We start from the raw sequence: 17,500 nt of genomic DNA, 5'->3' as shown, positions 1-17,500 counted from the left end.
GAACAAAATATCTTTGTTTCCATTTTTACTTTGCTGAGAGAAGCCTCCATCGCCTCGTTCCTCTCTAGAAATAGACGTTACCTTAGCTGAATATAGACTGATAGCTGTATCTGAGACAACATCATAAGCCAAAGTACTGTGGTATGGAGATGAAGAATTTAGGTGCAGAATATTCATTGTGCAGATCGATGTTTGTTAGATATCCTTGCAGGTATGTTGACCCACATTCTTTCCCCTCGATCACTACATTTTTGTAGCCTTTTGTATTCTTTAATGTGCAAAAGCAGATGCCAGAAATGCACGCTTCCTGATTTGCTGAGATATGATATTCCCGGGGCAAAATCTATATGCTATTGACAAAAACAATCGACCCTTTGAAAGGATGCATGTTCTCCTGGCCATAATTCATCGGCGTGCTTAGTTTGGTCTGTGGCAGGCATAAACTCCCTCCTGTCTGGCTGAAACTACCTTGTGTGTAGTCTTGCAGGCCGCGGTTCCCGTCTGACGGACTGATGCTCTGCTGTCTGTAGAGCTGTTGACCAAAACTTTCCTCCGGCTGATCAAAGCTGCTCTCGCTACACAGCCGCTGTCTCATCCCTCTGGCACGCTTCCCAGAGGTGGTCCTGGTGGGATATCGCTGACCGGTCTTGTACCAGCCTGTCTCTTTGAAGACAAACCAAATGTTGCCCGCCCAGAGGATCAAATTAGCAAAACCAAAAACCTAGAGACGGAGCACGGGGGAGAGAAGATTAGATTGAAATATGAGTCTTGGGTGTAAAATGAACGCCTCGATTTAATGGGGCCGTGCCTATAGTCCCCGGGTCCTATAGGACCCTTTCGAAAAAAAAGGGTCCCATATTCCCCGTTTTCCCCTAAAAAGGTCCTATAATCCCCGTTGCAATAGACACCGGGGAACATAGAACCCTCTTTTGGAAAAAGGGTCCTATATTCCCCGCTGTTTCCAGGGGAACATAGGACCTTTTTCCAAATAAAGGGTCCTATATTCCCCGCTATTGCCAATCGAGGAACAAACCGGGGAACTTAGAACCCTTTTTGCAAATTATTTCCTTAACGGGTCCAAAATAATAAAAACTGGGGTCATGGCTGAGATGTAGGCTACGACAATCTATTCCTCCGCTGATTAAATTAGGCCGTATTACCATTGTTGGCTGTTGTATATCGCAGGCCACCTTGAGTGCGTATCCAAATTTGGCCTAGAGGAGGCTGTAATTTGCTTTATTGTTATTTCTTACCAATATTTACTGCAGTAGGCCTAGTTAGTTGGCTCTCCGGCTCAGCATGGACAGTCGGCAATCAACGCAAGTTTGTCTTGCAGTAGGCCCGCCTACCAGTATAACCTAGCCATTTCCACCTTCGCTCAAAGTTCAATTTGCACAGCACTGGACACTTCAGCCACTTTCTTGTTACTTTGCAGTTCGTTTTCCATATTAAATCACTTGGCAGACTTTCTTTCAAAAAGACTTTAATGATGAACTTTTTAGGCAGAGAACTTAGACCAGGACTTGGGAATTTAGGACCAGCACAAAGTATCCATCAACGGGGGCCGCCTACCTTACACAATAGGCTAATTGCCTAATAATAATAATAATATGTGCTTCTCAAAAAACTAAAGGCTTGTGGAGGTGCTAAACCAAAAACATGAATCAAAGACGAACATCAAAGGATGTAAGGTAACACTCACCAAATGGTAAAGAAATAACAGAGGCAGTCCTCTATTTCACCATTTTATTGTTTGGCATCAGTCATTAAGGTTTCTGAAGAAGACCACCCGGCCAAGTTATTGACTGATGCCAAACAATGAAATGGTAAAATAGAGAATTGTGTCTTTTTTTTCATTTGATGAGTGCTACCTTACATCCTTTGATGTTCTTCTTTAATAATAATAATGATAGCCTAATTATAAAAGAGGCCTAATAACAAATAACAATTACAGGCATAATACTATCAATAGTAACACTGATAATAGGCTATTAATAACAAAATGCTTCTAGTAAAAGCTTGGCTGAAAAAGGGTTGGTCTATGGCAGAAGCCCCCCAGAAAAGGCATGGTCTAAAACAAAAATCTCCAAGGCCTAACTAGCCTAACGTTAAGGCTTTTTTCTTCTTCAAAAAAGCAAAATGAGTAGTCCTAGCCCATTAGGCTACTCAACAAAGAGGGGCTAAAACCTCTACTCAGCCTATCTGAAAATGTGATGGCTTACAGCCCTCCAATATGATTCCAAATCTCTGTGACCAGCATCCAGTTGACCCTTGAGCCGCAGGAGACGGGCCTCCAACCTCCTCCACTTGGGCTTCCGCCTTGGGGGAGCATCTCCTCGCCTTGCCATCTCCAGCCTTTCCTCTGCCAGGGTTTGCTGGTCCTTAATGTGGCGCAGAAACATCCAAAGGGATGGGTGGCGCACTTGGACCGCATCATTTAGAGTGCGATGATAAGCTACAAAAACAAAAACAAGAGGTTAATCATGTAAACTGTTAAAGAAATGTGAATATGCTGAACATGTTGACAGTGGCTTGATAAACATGAATGCATAATACAGCTTTAGGAGTGTAGGCCTTTGTGTGATGTAGACCTCCAAAAATTATGCTGGATTGTGTTAAACTGATTTTTAAAATAAAATTTAAACACATAGCCTGTGGTGAATTCCACAGCTAATTGATGGAAACAATGTAGATTCATCAAGCTTTAAGAGTATCCAAAGCAATGGTTGACTGTGAGTCCTACACCGATGCTATATTATTTTTTTAAATAATGATACAAATAATCGACTAAAAACAGTATAGCCTAATTTACACAACCATAATCATACAATTGGCCTACGTTATCATAGCCTGCACGCTTCTGTGGTGTCGCATGAAAATGTTAACCGTGTTATGGGCCACACATCAAAAATAAAGTCTGTTCGCTGATTATTCAATAAATCAGAAAATAAGTCTTAGTCACTTACACTCAACGTGGTTGTTGGTCCTTTGCTCCATGTTGCGTGCATAGACGCTCCACATTGGATGTGGGAAGAGGGCTCCATCGTGGACGTATGTGTTCCCGACATACTGCAGGAAGTCATGCAGCTCTGGATGGTCCCGCTGGACGCGCCTCGTGTCCAGGTGGTGAACGAGCAGGGCGAAGTTGTCTTGAACTGTGTCCAGAGGTAGGTGGCCGAGTGCCATCACCTTGCGGATGACTGCTGCCAACTGAAGGTCATCCCGGAATGCAGTAGTCAGTCCAAGTCTTTGCACCCTCTTCCACAGGGCTTGCCTGAAATGGAAGTAGCATCCACTCACTTGTGCCCTTGGAAGTTCTGTTTCCAGCACATTGATAAGCGCCTGTTCAAAGTCGCATATGACCTTTTGAGGTGCCCAGTGGTGCTGCGTAATCCTCCTGGTTTCCCGTTTGATGCAATCGAGCACCTGCCGGTAGTGCCCAATTGTGCGCTGGCCCATCAGCGCATGCACAAGAGGGATAACGAAGCCATGCATGTTTCCAAGTACTGTAAAAACTTGGCTGAAGGGGCGGGGGCACGTTCTGAACGTTGCATCCATATATATGGTTCCACAGCCTCGCAGCTTCCTGATGTTTCCCTCTGTGGCAAACACAGCGATAGCCCACTCGTTGTCTTGGTGCAGGAGGAACTGTTCCCTGTCCCATGTTTCAGCCCATGCACCTTCGATGACGACATCCTCAAGTGTAGCTGGAATCGGGGGCGTGACTGCTGCGCGTGCTCTGGCCATAACAGTCCTTACAGACTGGAATCCTTGTGGTGGTGGTCTGTCGCCGCCACCTTGGATTTGACGTTGCCGATGCTGCAGGACCCTTTGCGCATTATAGATCCTTCTGATTGGGACTGTTGGCTCCCTCGCAACTTCTGCAATCACCCCCTGTCGGAATTCTGCACGGTGCACCATTTCTCCGTCAGGGGGATGCACGTGTTCCCCAACATCGTGCACAATAATGTTAGCATCCACGTCCTCCACTTCAAATCTATTTGTGATCAGTGGCACTCTACAGTTCCACCTCCAGCACCTCCATCTAATGGTGTCTTGATTGGTGCGGTGCCTCTGATATCTGAAGTTCTCATGTACCAACACTTTGCCCCCTCGATCACCATCCATAACTATCGCCATTGTTTGTCTTCTTGTAGGCTAGTAAGCACATGACAGTGAGTCCACGAGTTATCACCGATAACAACCGATTGTTGCAAACTGTTGCAAGTTGGCGGGCGGTTTAGACATTGGTGAATTTTGATCATGTGATTTAGAACACCAGGAAACTTGCGTGCAGATGACCACACATCCACGACACGTTTTAAATATTTCCAAACTCGAAATCATGTGTGCATTTGGCTATTTATAAATTATTTTTCGAGCAATATGTGTTTTGTGATTCAGCTTTAGCGTTGTTGATTAGCCTTTCATTCATATTTTGTCAAAAAGGCGTATTCATTAGCCTAGGCCTATGTCCCGTTATTTCTGTAGCATACAGCATCTTAGAATCTTAAGAGACCAGGCAGATATTGTTATTATTTTGTTATTACCATGCTATATTAGCCTACTTTATAATTATAAATATTTCAATTATCCAATTTTTAGCATTTCTAATATAAGGCTATATTGTTATTATTATTATCATCATCATCGTCATCATCACTATTATTATTATTAGGCTATTATTATTATTGTCATTATTATTATGTTATTATTATTATTATCATTACAATTATGATGCTTAAAGGGCCTTACTGAGCAGATGGTTTCTATCTTATATCTGTCAGATGCTTTTCCCAATAAGCTGGTGTGGTTATGATGGGAACGACGGCTTTCTAGGGAACATAGAAGAAGTGGGTCGGAATTGGCCTATCGTCGATATCAGCCAGCTTTCGCAAGAGTCTATCCCTGGTACAATGCGCTAGACCTCTGGGAGATGGACTGCTGAGGACGGTACACAACACCTATCCTCAGCTCCCAGCACTTCTCGCACAATGTGCTACTCATACGCTGAGTTGGCGGCACTCGGGATCGAACTCACGACCTTGCGATCCATAGGCGAGAGCTCTACCGACTGAGCTACGCCCGGGTACAATTGCCCAAGGAGCATAGGCTTACTATATTACATTCAGACACAGACGAGCCAGCTCACCTACTCGGCGAGGCGCATTTTCCTCGATAAGTGACACATTTCACGCATACCGAGAATTACCGGGGTGGGTTATGCGCCCAAATATAGGCTATAGCCTAATAAGTTGAAATTGGTTTAGTGTCGAAAGTTCCCACATACTTTAGCCAACCTGGACTTTGTGAATTCGTTTTTGTGATATAAAAATAGAAATCGTATGATTCATTGTCTTCTTAATAATCTGCCCTAAATAATGCATTATTGAAAATGCACTTTTTGCGCCAAACAGCGTCAAACCTGCTGACCGGGGAACATAGGACCTTTCTTTATAAAAAGGGTCCTATGTTCCCCTGCACATACAAAGCGGGGAACATAGGACCCGGGGACTATAGGACCCGGGGACTATAGGGAGGACCCCGATTTAATCACTGGCTGGTTTTTGCATCCTTTGGCACCTACCACAGAGCTGTTGAGACCCGACCAGAGAGGCTCCTGGGTAACAGCACACCTGTTTTGCTGGGCCCTGCAGGCAGAGATGAGCAGCAGCACCTGGCTCGGCTCGGCAGCTCTCTTGATATCGGCCAGGGATTTGGTCCAATAGCAGGTGCTGACGAGCCACAACAAGGAGAAGATCACCGTCACAACAAAATCCTGTTTAGGACAGAGGAATGGAAAGGTTCTCATGCAGTAGGCGGATTGCACAGACGCTCCCTTGTGTCAGACGGGACACCGATGACCCAGTGCTTGACATGTATATATTAACTCACTGACCACGTGTGGGCCTCTGTTGTTCTCACGGTACTTGTTCTGATAGTAGATGTACACGACGGTTGCCAGCAGAGAGTACAGCAGGGCGAGCACTCCTATTGTCACAAAAAACTGAGCCGCTGATGAAAAATCCCCCTCCAGGAAGACAACCTCTTGTCTTTTCTTCTCACACAAAGGGGCTTTGAAATGCACCTGGTGTAATCTACAAGACCGAGAAAGAAAAAGAGCAGGTTGGCATTGATTCCTTGCTTGTTATGGAACCGTCAAATGAAAAAAAGAACTGTCAATCTTTAGTCAAAGTGTTGCCGCCAGCACTTGTCCAAACCCCCTGAACGTCAAATATGCAAATCGTGTGCCTCAGAGAGGTAAAAATATAAATAAGTTTCCGCAGAGCTGTCCCCGAAATGTTTTCCAGTAATGATGTTCCGACACGGTTACACAAACACAAAAAACTAAAAATACAATGATTAATGCCTGAAAATAAATATGGTGTTGGAATCTTTTAAAACTCTGGAGTCACCGTTCGGAAGATTGAAAGGATAAAACTGTGAGGAGGAAGCAGTGCTGCCGGCCAGAGACAAAACCACCGCTCCACCTCAAGGACGTAGGTGCACATCCTGCAACCCTGATCTATGTGACGTGACAAATGGTCTCCTGACAACTTTCGGCACATTATGCCCCGTATAGCGCCTGAGGGGAGTCCTTGCCCTGAGCAAATGAGTCCTTGCCCTGAGATTGCCATGCAGTTAAGTACCGGCCTCAGTATCATACAGCCCAGCTAGAAGAAAACCAAACTCAGCTTTTTGTTTTCATGTTTTTGTCTCCCATGTCTCTCTCCAGTCTACCCACTGCTACTTCCCACTCTCCCAGTAGAAATACTGAAGGCACTGCAGTAGTCTCCTCTCAAAATAAAAATGAGTCAGAGAGCAAGCCATGCAGGCATTCTGCCGACCTAAATAAAAGTACTAATGTGCCTTATTTGAGAGCCAGGTTATTAATAAATTGGTAGGTGTAGAATCATGGTGAAGATCTTTTCTTTTTTCAAATGTACTCCAAGACAAATTACGTCTCTCGACTATGTGCAGTGTAGCCCTCGTCTTGGATGCTGCCGCTGGCTTCCCTTCATAGACGACCCGGAGAACCCATGACCAGATCTGTCTACTCTTGGACTGATTCTTTTCTGGAGCAACTCATCGGCGGCGTAAGCCGAACGCCAAAGACCCCAACCCTTGTTATAGGATGCGGCAAATGGCCTGTCAATCTGAAAACAATGCAGTAAACTGACAAGACCTTTAATAAATTAGCTGATTGTGTAAAACAAGCAGCAGAGCAGGACATACCTGTCAACATCTATTCTAAGAGGAAGAACATCATCTGAGAGGAGGTAGATCCATTACAGTCAGTCATGCTGAGACATGATGTGCATGATCCAGGCCATGGCCGACAGAAGGCGAGAACAAATATATAGATTTATGGGCTGATCAACATTAGTCCAGCTTTCAGACTGACCTGAAACCCTCACATGCTGGTGTGAAATAAAACTTTCTAAGCGTTACCAGTTAACCATCAGAAAACAAGCGCAGCCGTCATCGATTGGTTTATCATTTAGATTCGTCACTGAGTGATAGAAAGCTGTAAATCTGGCTTCTTTTTACAGTTAACTATAGCAAACAGTAGGACTAACAATTTAAGAAACTTTAATTTCACCTAAACCTCCAGTGATACAAAAAAAAAGAAAAAATACATGGTTAAAGCTAATATGCATTACCTGGTGTTGGGATTTAAATCTTAATTTTAGATCTTAATCTAATCTTAATCTGAATATAATATTGAAATAGTATTACAGACACAGGCAGATCCCAAAGGTCATTTTTCCCCAACCTCTACATACATATGCTCACATTAGACTTGGCAACGACATAGAATCACAAAACCACTCGCTAGAAAACATTTACAAACTTTATTATCTGTTGTCTGCTTTGCATACTCAACAAGACATGACTTTATAAATCTTACTTATTTGCAAGCGTCCCTTTTAAAACCTGACATGTAATTATGGTAATAAGAGGGCCCGAAACTCCAATTAGACGACCCGAACAGATTATTGCATTGTTCATGTGTTTACTAGAACGATCAAACGGGTCGTTTTGACCGTTTGGGATATTCAAAGTTTAATAACTTTGTGAGGGGAAAAAAAGATCCCTGAAGGCTCCTGGAATTGCATATATTTGCATTAAAATGAGTTTTAGATCAGTTGCACAAAAAGTTATGATATGAGCTGCCTAAAACGACCACGAGCGGTCAAAATGATCGCGCGTAATTTCCGCGTCATCGCGAGCGTCATGCCGTTGTTCATGACGTGTATTGGTCGCGTCATTTCCTTCAGGAAGTTCGTTACTCTGTCCCGGAAACATGCTAGCGCTCTCCAGTGCAGAGTAATGGTCTAAACTTGATTTTTGATTATTGCCAACATGTGTGGTTACAGACGCCGTTTCAGACGCTCCATGTCTACCACCGACGCGTTGCAGTATTTACATGCGTTGGACAGCGGCCATTTTCAATCAGAATCGGAATACTTCAATTCATCCCCGAGGGGAAATTGGGTTGTTTGAAAAATAGTATTACAGCTGCTAAAATGTCAATTCTGCTGCCAGTCGTTTCTTAACAGACATACTAACAATGTAATACATTAATATCTCAATTGGGTATTTGTCTTGAGAGAATATAGAGTTTAAAACCCGGCTGCTCCACTCCCCCTCCTTCAATACATGTGAAGTCACCAGCCTCTACTTTTCACCTGACTATGAAGAGTTTCGCCAGGGGGACGTTGCGCGTGGGAGGATCGCGCTATTCCCCCGGGTTCCCACTCCCCCAAACAGGCGCCCCGACCAACCAGAGGAGGCGCTAGTGCAGCGACCAGAACACATACCCACATCCGGCTTCCCACCCACAGACACGGACAATTCTGTCTGTGGGGACGCGCGACTAAGCCGGAGGTAACATGGCGATTCGAACCACCGATCCCCTGTGTTGGTAGGCAACGGAATAGACCGCCAGGCCACCCAGGCGACCTCTGCCTTTCAAATCGTTGGTGAGCAACAGGCCGTCGTTAGTGTTCACTTTGTGTGATCACACAGATCAGTAGTTTTCAGAAGACACTCCTCAATCAGCGTTAAAGCAGTGAAAGCAGAGACAGGATTTAACCATCAGGTAGCCCTGTGATGAGAGGCCTTCAGTCCCAGTAGAAACCAGTTGATCTGCGGCTGCCACTTCAGCGTGAGACCCTATATACTGTGTCACCGGACGGAGCTTCAGCAGCCAGCATGTCCAACCACAGCAGTCATTTCATGCGATTGCACCATCGCCATCATTTTCTTATTCCAACACACCGCTTGATAGAGCTCCCTGTTTTTGTTTTCGTGAAATTTAGATATTTTTCAGCGCTCGTCTCTTTTCCCCTGCTGCAGGGACTTGAATGGGGCACTGAGTACTTTTCCTTGCATCATAAAGCTACAGTGAAGCTTTGCATCTAGAAAAAAAAAGAAATAGACATTAAATCCTATCATCATGGGATGGTTCTGCGACTGGAAGATGAAAACAGCCAGGTGATTTTTTTTCCTGAATTTTATAAAAAAAAGAAGAAAAGAAAATACTGTACTTCACACTTCACTCACATGCAAGTGCATTTTGGAAATTACACTCTTTTATAACATGCCAACCAACAGCTGGAAAAGAGAGCCCACATTTTCTCACATTTCACTGTTTTACACTTTAAAAATGATCTCGGCTATGCCGTTAGATCGTCATTCCACTTGAAAGAAAGTGAAATTAGCATCAAAAATAATATTGTCCAATGACTCATTGCCATTTCATTTCATGAAACTGAGATTTAGCATTGGTTACCATACCAAAATTATCACCGTTTTAAACTGCTCTTTGCACTGAGTGGCATTGCCGATTAGCTAAATATTAGACAAGGAACTGTTGTTTCTCTGTATGCTGAAAATAACAGTACTTAGCTTCAAATTACCATGACACAGTTGCTTGTGCATTGTGCTAAGTAGCACTGAGGATTACACCAGAGGCACTGGGATGGAAGCAAGGCTGACATCCGAGAGGGCAGAAATAACTTCTGCATAATGCTCGGTTCTCCCATTTGAACAGACAGGAAATGCTTGATGGAGTATGAGCATGAGCATAAAAATATACTTCACCTGAAAGGATAAGCAAAATCGAGGCTAATGCTGAAGTTGCTCGGTCTCTGGTCTGCACAGCTGACTTTAGCCTGCAGATGACCATAGTATCCTCCACATGTTGCGAAGGCACAGATTGCAAAAATCTAGGAAAGAAGGATATGGTGTAAGGATCACCATGTGTTGATCAGCTCACTTTCTCCTCCCATTCAGATTGATTGTAGAGCTTTAAAAACTACCTGTCCTTTCTCGGTGTAGTGTTTAAGGAAATGCCAGACTGTCGGACAAAATAGCACTGAGAGGACTTGTCAACCGAAAACACAGAGCAAGAGCTTGGAGAAACAACTTTGCTGACATCCATCCATCTACCCACCCATCCATCCATCCCCAACCACCTACACTCAATTAATCCAATTCAGGGTTGTGTAAACTTTATCAATAAGAAAAATATAAAAATGCAGAGCAATTATATCACATGGGTCAGGTCAACAATGAATATTACTGACATCTTCTGTCCATAGAGGAACTGTGAGCTTGTGTCATATCGATACACATGCATCAATAAATTATAGGGCTGTTGGTCAAGGTCCATAATCAATTAAAAAAAAAGATAAAACAACTGAATAATTTAAATACAGGAAGATGGCAAGCCAAGCTGCTCGCTGTGCACCAGAGGGTGTTCCACAGCAGCACGGTGAGACTCAACCTGTACACGGCTGCTGACGCCCTTTTCTCATAATGCATTGATATGAAAGCAGTGCATCATACATGGAAACAACATTTGCACAAAAATCACTGCAATGCCAACTACTTTACTATGCAATTCACCTTTTATGTTGAACATATGTTGCATCATCAATTTCAGTTGAATGCAAATCATACACCCCTCCTTCATAAGTCCCATTTCAACCAAATATGATGAATCCTTACACACTTACTGATAAAGCTCATCAATGCCATTTTCATTTTATCACAACTGATACCTGAGATCTCCTGGAAATTCAAAAGAAAAGAGGAATTATTGTAAAAAAAAAAAAAAGCAAGCTTACCGGAGCAAATATTACCATGCACATTTAAAAATCCCAGCGCACAACTTCCACTCCACACGGTGTAAGAAGCCTTTTCATCATATTTTTGGAATGCCTCTGATGTAGATGGCGAAGAGAGAGAGCAAGCCTTCAGGAGAGAGAGGAGTAGATTGTGGCTGTCTTTCTTGAAGAGATTTAGATGGGCTGTTGGTTCTTGCTTTAACTGGAGCTCTGCTCTGCTCCTTGTTAGGCACCAGGCTATCAGGCACACAACTGCAACTTGAAAGAGAGGCAGCAAGTGTGTCTGCACATTAATTCATAAAATCACCAGTTAATTAACATACTGTAACACATTCATAACCCCTTAAGCACACACACACACACACACACACACACACACACACACACACACACACACACACACACACACACACACACACACACACACACAGTTAGCCCAAACAAAACAGTGCAGCCATACTATATAGACACATATATATATGAATATACACTACCGTTCAAAAGTTTGGGATCACCCAAACAATTTTGTGTTTTCCATGAAAAGTCACACTTATTCACCACCATATGTTGTGAAATGAATAGAAAATAGAGTCAAGACATTGACAAGGTTAGAAATAATGATTTGTATTTGAAATAAGATTTTTTTTACATCAAACTTTGCTTTCGTCAAAGAATCCTCCATTTGCAGCAATTACAGCATTGCAGACCTTTGGCATTCTAGCTGTTAATTTGTTGAGGTAATCTGGAGAAATTGCACCCCACGCTTCCAGAAGCAGCTCCCACAAGTTGGATTGGTTGGATGGGCACTTCTTTGAGCAGATTGAGTTTCTGGAGCATCACATTTGTGGGGTCAATTAAACGCTCAAAATGGCCAGAAAAAGAGAACTTTCATCTGAAACTCGACAGTCTATTCTTGTTCTTAGAAATGAAGGCTATTCCATGCGAGAAATTGCTAAGAAATTGAAGATTTCCTACACCGGTGTGTACTACTCCCTTCAGAGGACAGCACAAACAGGCTCTAACCAGAGTAGAAAAAGAAGTGGGAGGCCAATTTCTTAGCAATGTCTCGCATGGAATAGCCTTCATTTCTAAGAACAAGAATAGACTGTCGAGTTTCAGATGAAAGTTCTCTTTTTCTGGCCATTTTGAGCGTTTAATTGACCCCACAAATGTGATGCTCCAGAAACTCAATCTGCTCAAAGAAGTGCCCATCCAACCAATCCAACTTGTGGGAGCTGCTTCTGGAAGCGTGGGGTGCAATTTCTCCAGATTACCTCAACAAATTAACAGCTAGAATGCCAAAGGTCTGCAATGCTGTAATTGCTGCAAATGGAGGATTCTTTGACGAAAGCAAAGTTTGATGTAAAAAAAATCTTATTTCAAATACAAATCATTATTTCTAACCTTGTCAATGTCTTGACTCTATTTTCTATTCATTTCACAACATATGGTGGTGAATAAGTGTGACTTTTCATGGAAAACACAAAATTGTTTGGGTGATCCCAAACTTTTGAACGGTAGTGTAAATAGCAGCATGATAGCTCCGCTGATTTCCCGCCGGGGATCGGGGGTTCAAACACTGGTTGGGATAAGTCTCCAGTAAGAGTCTGGGGCTTAGACTCCTGACGCGACGCAAGCCAGCTACGAGGTCCGTGTCAGGTGTTGGGGAACCAGGGCAACCTGATGAGAAACGGGCTACTGAAACAAGTCTTTCATGAACAAGGGCTGAGGACCTGGATCTGGTGGAATGCAACCATAACAGCAAACCCCAGAGGGGATATATGAAGCGTATGTAGGAACTATGGATCAGTAGGAGACCTACTTCCATACTGACTCAGAAGCAGCCAGTGGCTCAATGCTTGCACATCAATAGAAGGAAACTACTGTCACAACTTGAGATGGAGAGGCTCCAACAGGATGACTATACAATTCAGCACCCTGAATGGCCACCCAGTAGGCAGGAGATACGTGAGGGCAGACTCCAACCAGCCAAAACAATCCTACCAGCCATGACAGCTGAAGCTACTGAGGTTCAATTGGGAATCATGGCCAGACTAAAGACAATAAACTCCTGGGCTTGGCTTCCGAGACTCAGTGACAAAGTACCATCACAAAGCCTGCTTGTGGATGCAAACACAGCCTTATGCAACATCTCAACTGCCACTATAACAGAGACCAACGAGCATGCATATGCCATTGCAACCATAATCCTGGAGTTGCTTGGGTACAGGATGAAGAAGACAGGTCACCAACAGCACCCTCCATGGAAGAGAAGGCTGGAAGCCAATATTAAAGAAGCACAGAGAGATGTTTGCCAGTTAACAGAGGTGTAGAAAGGTGTGATGAAAGACAGGCCCTGGTTTAATAAGTACAGCAAGCTGTCCATAAGTGAGGCCCTGGAAACTGCCAAACAAAGGCTCACAGCTTCTGCCACCAGGCTGAAGAGATACACTAGAGAAGCAGAAGCCAAAAGAGTAAATGGCCTGTTCCTCAAAGAACCATCCAAAATCTACTCCCAGCTGTAGAGTAACAAGGGAACAACATCAGACCCACCCAAAGTAGACAGAGCAATACTGGAAGGCTATATGGGAAAAGGAGGCATCCCACAACATCAGTACCCAGTGGCTGGTGCACCAAAGAACAGACCAGCAATATCCCAGAACGAGAACCAGTTATCATCATAGTGGCCAACATCCAACGACGACTCTCAAACATGAAGAGCTAGGCTGCACCAGGCCCTGACATGATTCCTGCCTACTGTCTAAAGAAGCCATGTACACCTGGTGACACAGATGAACCAGCTGCTGACATCAAGGTCTCACCCTGACTGGGGAGAACAATGCTGATCACGAAGGATCCCCACAAATGTGCAACACCTTCAAACTACTGGTTGATAACCGGCCTCTCCACAACATGGAAGATCCTGTTGGGCATCATAACAGCTAAGCTGAATGGGCACATGAGTCAATACATGAAAGATACTCAGAAAGGAATTGGGAACAACACCAGAGGGACAAGGCATTAGTTAATGGTTGATAGAGCCGTCACCCAAGACTCTAAGTCCAGACAGAACAACATGAGCACAACCTGGATTACAAGAAAACCTATGATTCAGTGCCCCACACATGGTCATTGGAGTGCTTGGCACTATATAGAAAGCCACCAGGACACTAATAGCCTTCATCAAGAACTCAGTGCGGCAGTGGAAAACAACACTAGAGGTCAACTGAAAGACAATGACACTGGTAACCATCAAATGTGGCGTATACCAAGGTGATACACTATCTCTGCTGCTGTTCTGCGTAGGCCTGACCCCCTCAGTCAGATCATCACGAAGAGTGGATATGGATACAGGTTACAGATACAAGTGGAGTTACTATCAGCCACCTCCTATACGGGGATGACATCAAGCTATATGCCAGGAATGGGCAACACACTGACTCATTGATCCACCTCACCAGGATCTACAGCAATGACATCGGGATGTCACTCAGATTGGACAAGTGCGGTCAAATGGTGGCAAAAAGAGGACCAGATGTTACCAGATGGCTTTTTTAACAGACATTTAAGACAGTTACAAGTACCTGGGTATTCCACAGGCAAATGGAAAGACAGCAAGGAGGTCAGCGACAGCCAAATACCTCCAGAGTGAGGCATGAGGCAGGTGCTGAGGAGCCAGCTCAATGGGAAGAACAAGATCCAAGACATAAACACATATGCCCTACCAGTCAGTTGATACCCAGCTGGAATAATAAGCTAGCCAAAGGAGGAGAAAAAGGCCACAGATATCAGGACATGAAACTCCTCACAATACACAGAGTTCTACCCGAAGTCCAGCAGCCTGAGACCGTATGATAAGTGAAGAGATGGGGGCCGAGGATTAATGAGTGTCAGAGCTACTATCCAAGATGAAACAAGGAACATTCACGAGTACATGAGAAAGAGGGTCCTCCTGAACGAACTGCTGAGTGAGTACCTCAGGCAGCAGAGGACAGAGAGCGGGGAAGAAGAAGAAGAAGAGGAGGTATCATGGAAGACCAAGCCCTTCCATAGGCTGTACCATCGACAGATAGGAGACATAGCTGAGATCGAGAAATCCTACCAGTGGCTAGAAAAGGCTGGACTGAAGGTTCTGATCATAGCAGCACAAGAACGGGCACTCGGGACAGGATCGGTTGAGGTAGGGGTCAACCACACCCGACAAGACCCAAGATGCAGGCTGTGCAAAGATGCCCCTGAGACAGTCCAGCACATAGTAGCAAATACAATGCAGTAAAATGCTAGCTGGGAAAGCATACACTGAAAGGCATAACCAAGTGGCTGGGATAGTGTACAGAAATGTCTGTACTGAATACAGACTGGAGGTCTCCAAGTCCAAATGGGAGACACCACCACCGATGGCAGAGGTAGGATCCTGTGGGACTTCAAGTTCCAGACTGACAAGCAGGTGCTGACTAACCAACTAGAAATTGTGGCGGTCAACAAGGAACAAAAGGCAGCAGTAGTGATCGATGTAGCGATCCCAAGCGACGGTTGTGGTGCATGAACAAGTAGATATTTCATCAACCGTGAGACAACTCGGCTTTATAATCACAGTAATTAGAGAAACAGAACAGGGCTGTTCCCTCCTTCCTTTGTTTAGCCCAGATGGGAAGTTGGCTCATAGCAGGCTAGTAATGCAAACGCTGAGGTTGGTCTTTAGTATGATGAAGCAAAGATATCAGCACATTAACACTGGAGACCTTAACGAACAAATAACTGAAACGTTAAACATTGCTCATAAAAAGATGACCCTCCGCTCCGCTGAGAGCACTGGTGATTTTGCAGGGTTAAGAAGTTAGACATTAGTTACACAAAAAGCCGTGTCATCCAAAATACAAAAAAAAGTAATGTTGCCATGGTAACCTGACTGAGAGGTTTTCTAAAATGTTTATCCGACCCGAGCTAAAACACAACTTTATTGAAGCAATAACAGTCAACAGCACTTGATAATTACTGACATATGGTGCAGTAGATGTACAGCGTAAAACTGACATTAAGAGCTGCCATAATTATAAAATATAGTAACATTATAACAAGAGTTAGCTTTAATTATTATGATGAAGTCTGTGAAAGCAGGTAGATGATTATGACGCCTCAGTTATGATGTCTGATAATGGTAATGACACTGATGATGGTAATATTCAGTCTTTTTATTTGCATAATTTTTTATTCAAGATTCAAAGTTGCTCTGGATATGTACAGACGGGAGACAAATTAAAGTAGAAACCTGGATGCTTGACCCCTGCAGTGAGGGGGTCTGTGGGCTCTGTTGTGCTGTGCTGTGGGGGGAGGGGTATTTTCCTGTCATGGTTTGGGTCCACATGTCCCCTTAGAGGGGAGGGTCACTGTAAATCAATACAAAGCTATTCTGGGTGATCACCTTTGTCCTATGATGAGACATCTCTATCCTGATGCTAAGCTTTCTGTTGGAGTAACGGAGAAGGACAGGATTAGGAATTACTATATTAGAGGGACAGCTCAGGTTGGACGATTTGGAGAAAGCAAGAGAGGCAAGATTGAGATGGCTTGGACATGTGTGGAGGAGAGATACTGGGTATATTGGGAGAGGGATGCTGCAGATGGAGCTGCCAGGCAAGAGGAAAAGAGGAAGGCCAAAGAGGAGGTTTATGGATGTGGTGAGGGAGGACATGCAGGTGGCTGGTGTGACAGAGGAAGATGCAGAGGACAGGAAGAGATTGAAACAGATGATCCACTGTGGCGACCCCCTAACGGGAGCAGCTGAAAGAAGAAGAAGAAACATTTCTATCCTGATGGGAGTGGTCTCTTCCAGGATGCCGATGCCCCCATCCACAGGGCACAACGGGGTCACTGGATGGCTTGATGAGTATGAAAATGATGTAAATCACATGCTATGGCCTTCACAGTCACCAGATCTCAACCCAACTGACCACCTATGGGAGGTTTTGGACCGACGTGTTAGACAGCGCTCTGCACCACCACCATCAAAACACAAAATGAAGGAATATCTTTTGGAAGAATGGTGTCTATCCCTCTAGTAGAGGTCAGACTTGTAGAATCTGTGAAAAGGAGCATTGAAGCTGTGCTGGAGGCTCATGGTAGTGGTGTTTATGTTTGATTTTGATGTTGTAGTCTTAAAGTTACACGCACGCACGCACGCACACACACACACACACACACACACACACACACACACACACACACACACACACACACACACACACACACACACACACACACACACAAAACCCTAACGTATGAATGCTTGAATCACAGTGGGTACCAAAGTGAGAAGCAAGTGAGATGATGACTTCTGCATCTGCAAACCAACAATTGATAAT

General features: G+C 44.1%; 1 protein-coding gene across 1 annotated transcript; it reads right to left on the bottom strand.

Moving 5' to 3' along the window:
- Positions 1-343: 343 nt before the first annotated feature.
- On the bottom strand, positions 344-11,162 carry synprb (synaptoporin b). The gene is made up of 5 exons (XM_056300741.1): positions 11,139-11,162; positions 10,111-10,235; positions 5,900-6,098; positions 5,588-5,779; positions 344-721 (listed from the first exon to the last, which is right to left on the bottom strand). Exons 1-5 carry the CDS (start codon positions 11,160-11,162, stop codon positions 344-346), a joined length of 918 nt encoding a protein of 305 aa, XP_056156716.1.
- Positions 11,163-17,500: the final 6,338 nt, after the last annotated feature.

This window comes from Lampris incognitus, chromosome 2 (assembly GCF_029633865.1).
Source record: "Lampris incognitus isolate fLamInc1 chromosome 2, fLamInc1.hap2, whole genome shotgun sequence".
In the NCBI taxonomy this organism is placed as follows: Eukaryota; Metazoa; Chordata; class Actinopteri; order Lampriformes; family Lampridae; genus Lampris; species Lampris incognitus.
Note: the sequence above shows the minus strand (reverse complement) of the source record. Positions and strands in the feature narration are given on the sequence as shown.

Excerpts from the sequence above, each read along its gene's own strand:
- synprb (XM_056300741.1), bottom strand. The coding sequence starts at position 11,162 with ATGTGCATGGTAATATTTGCTCCG. Across the intron at positions 6,099-10,110 it reads GATTTTGCTTATCCTTTCAG|ATTACACCAGGTGCATTTCA; the intron begins GTGAAGTATATT and ends TCGGTCTTGTAG. Across the intron at positions 5,780-5,899 it reads ACAACAGAGGCCCACACGTG|GATTTTGTTGTGACGGTGAT; the intron begins GTCAGTGAGTTA and ends TGTCCTAAACAG.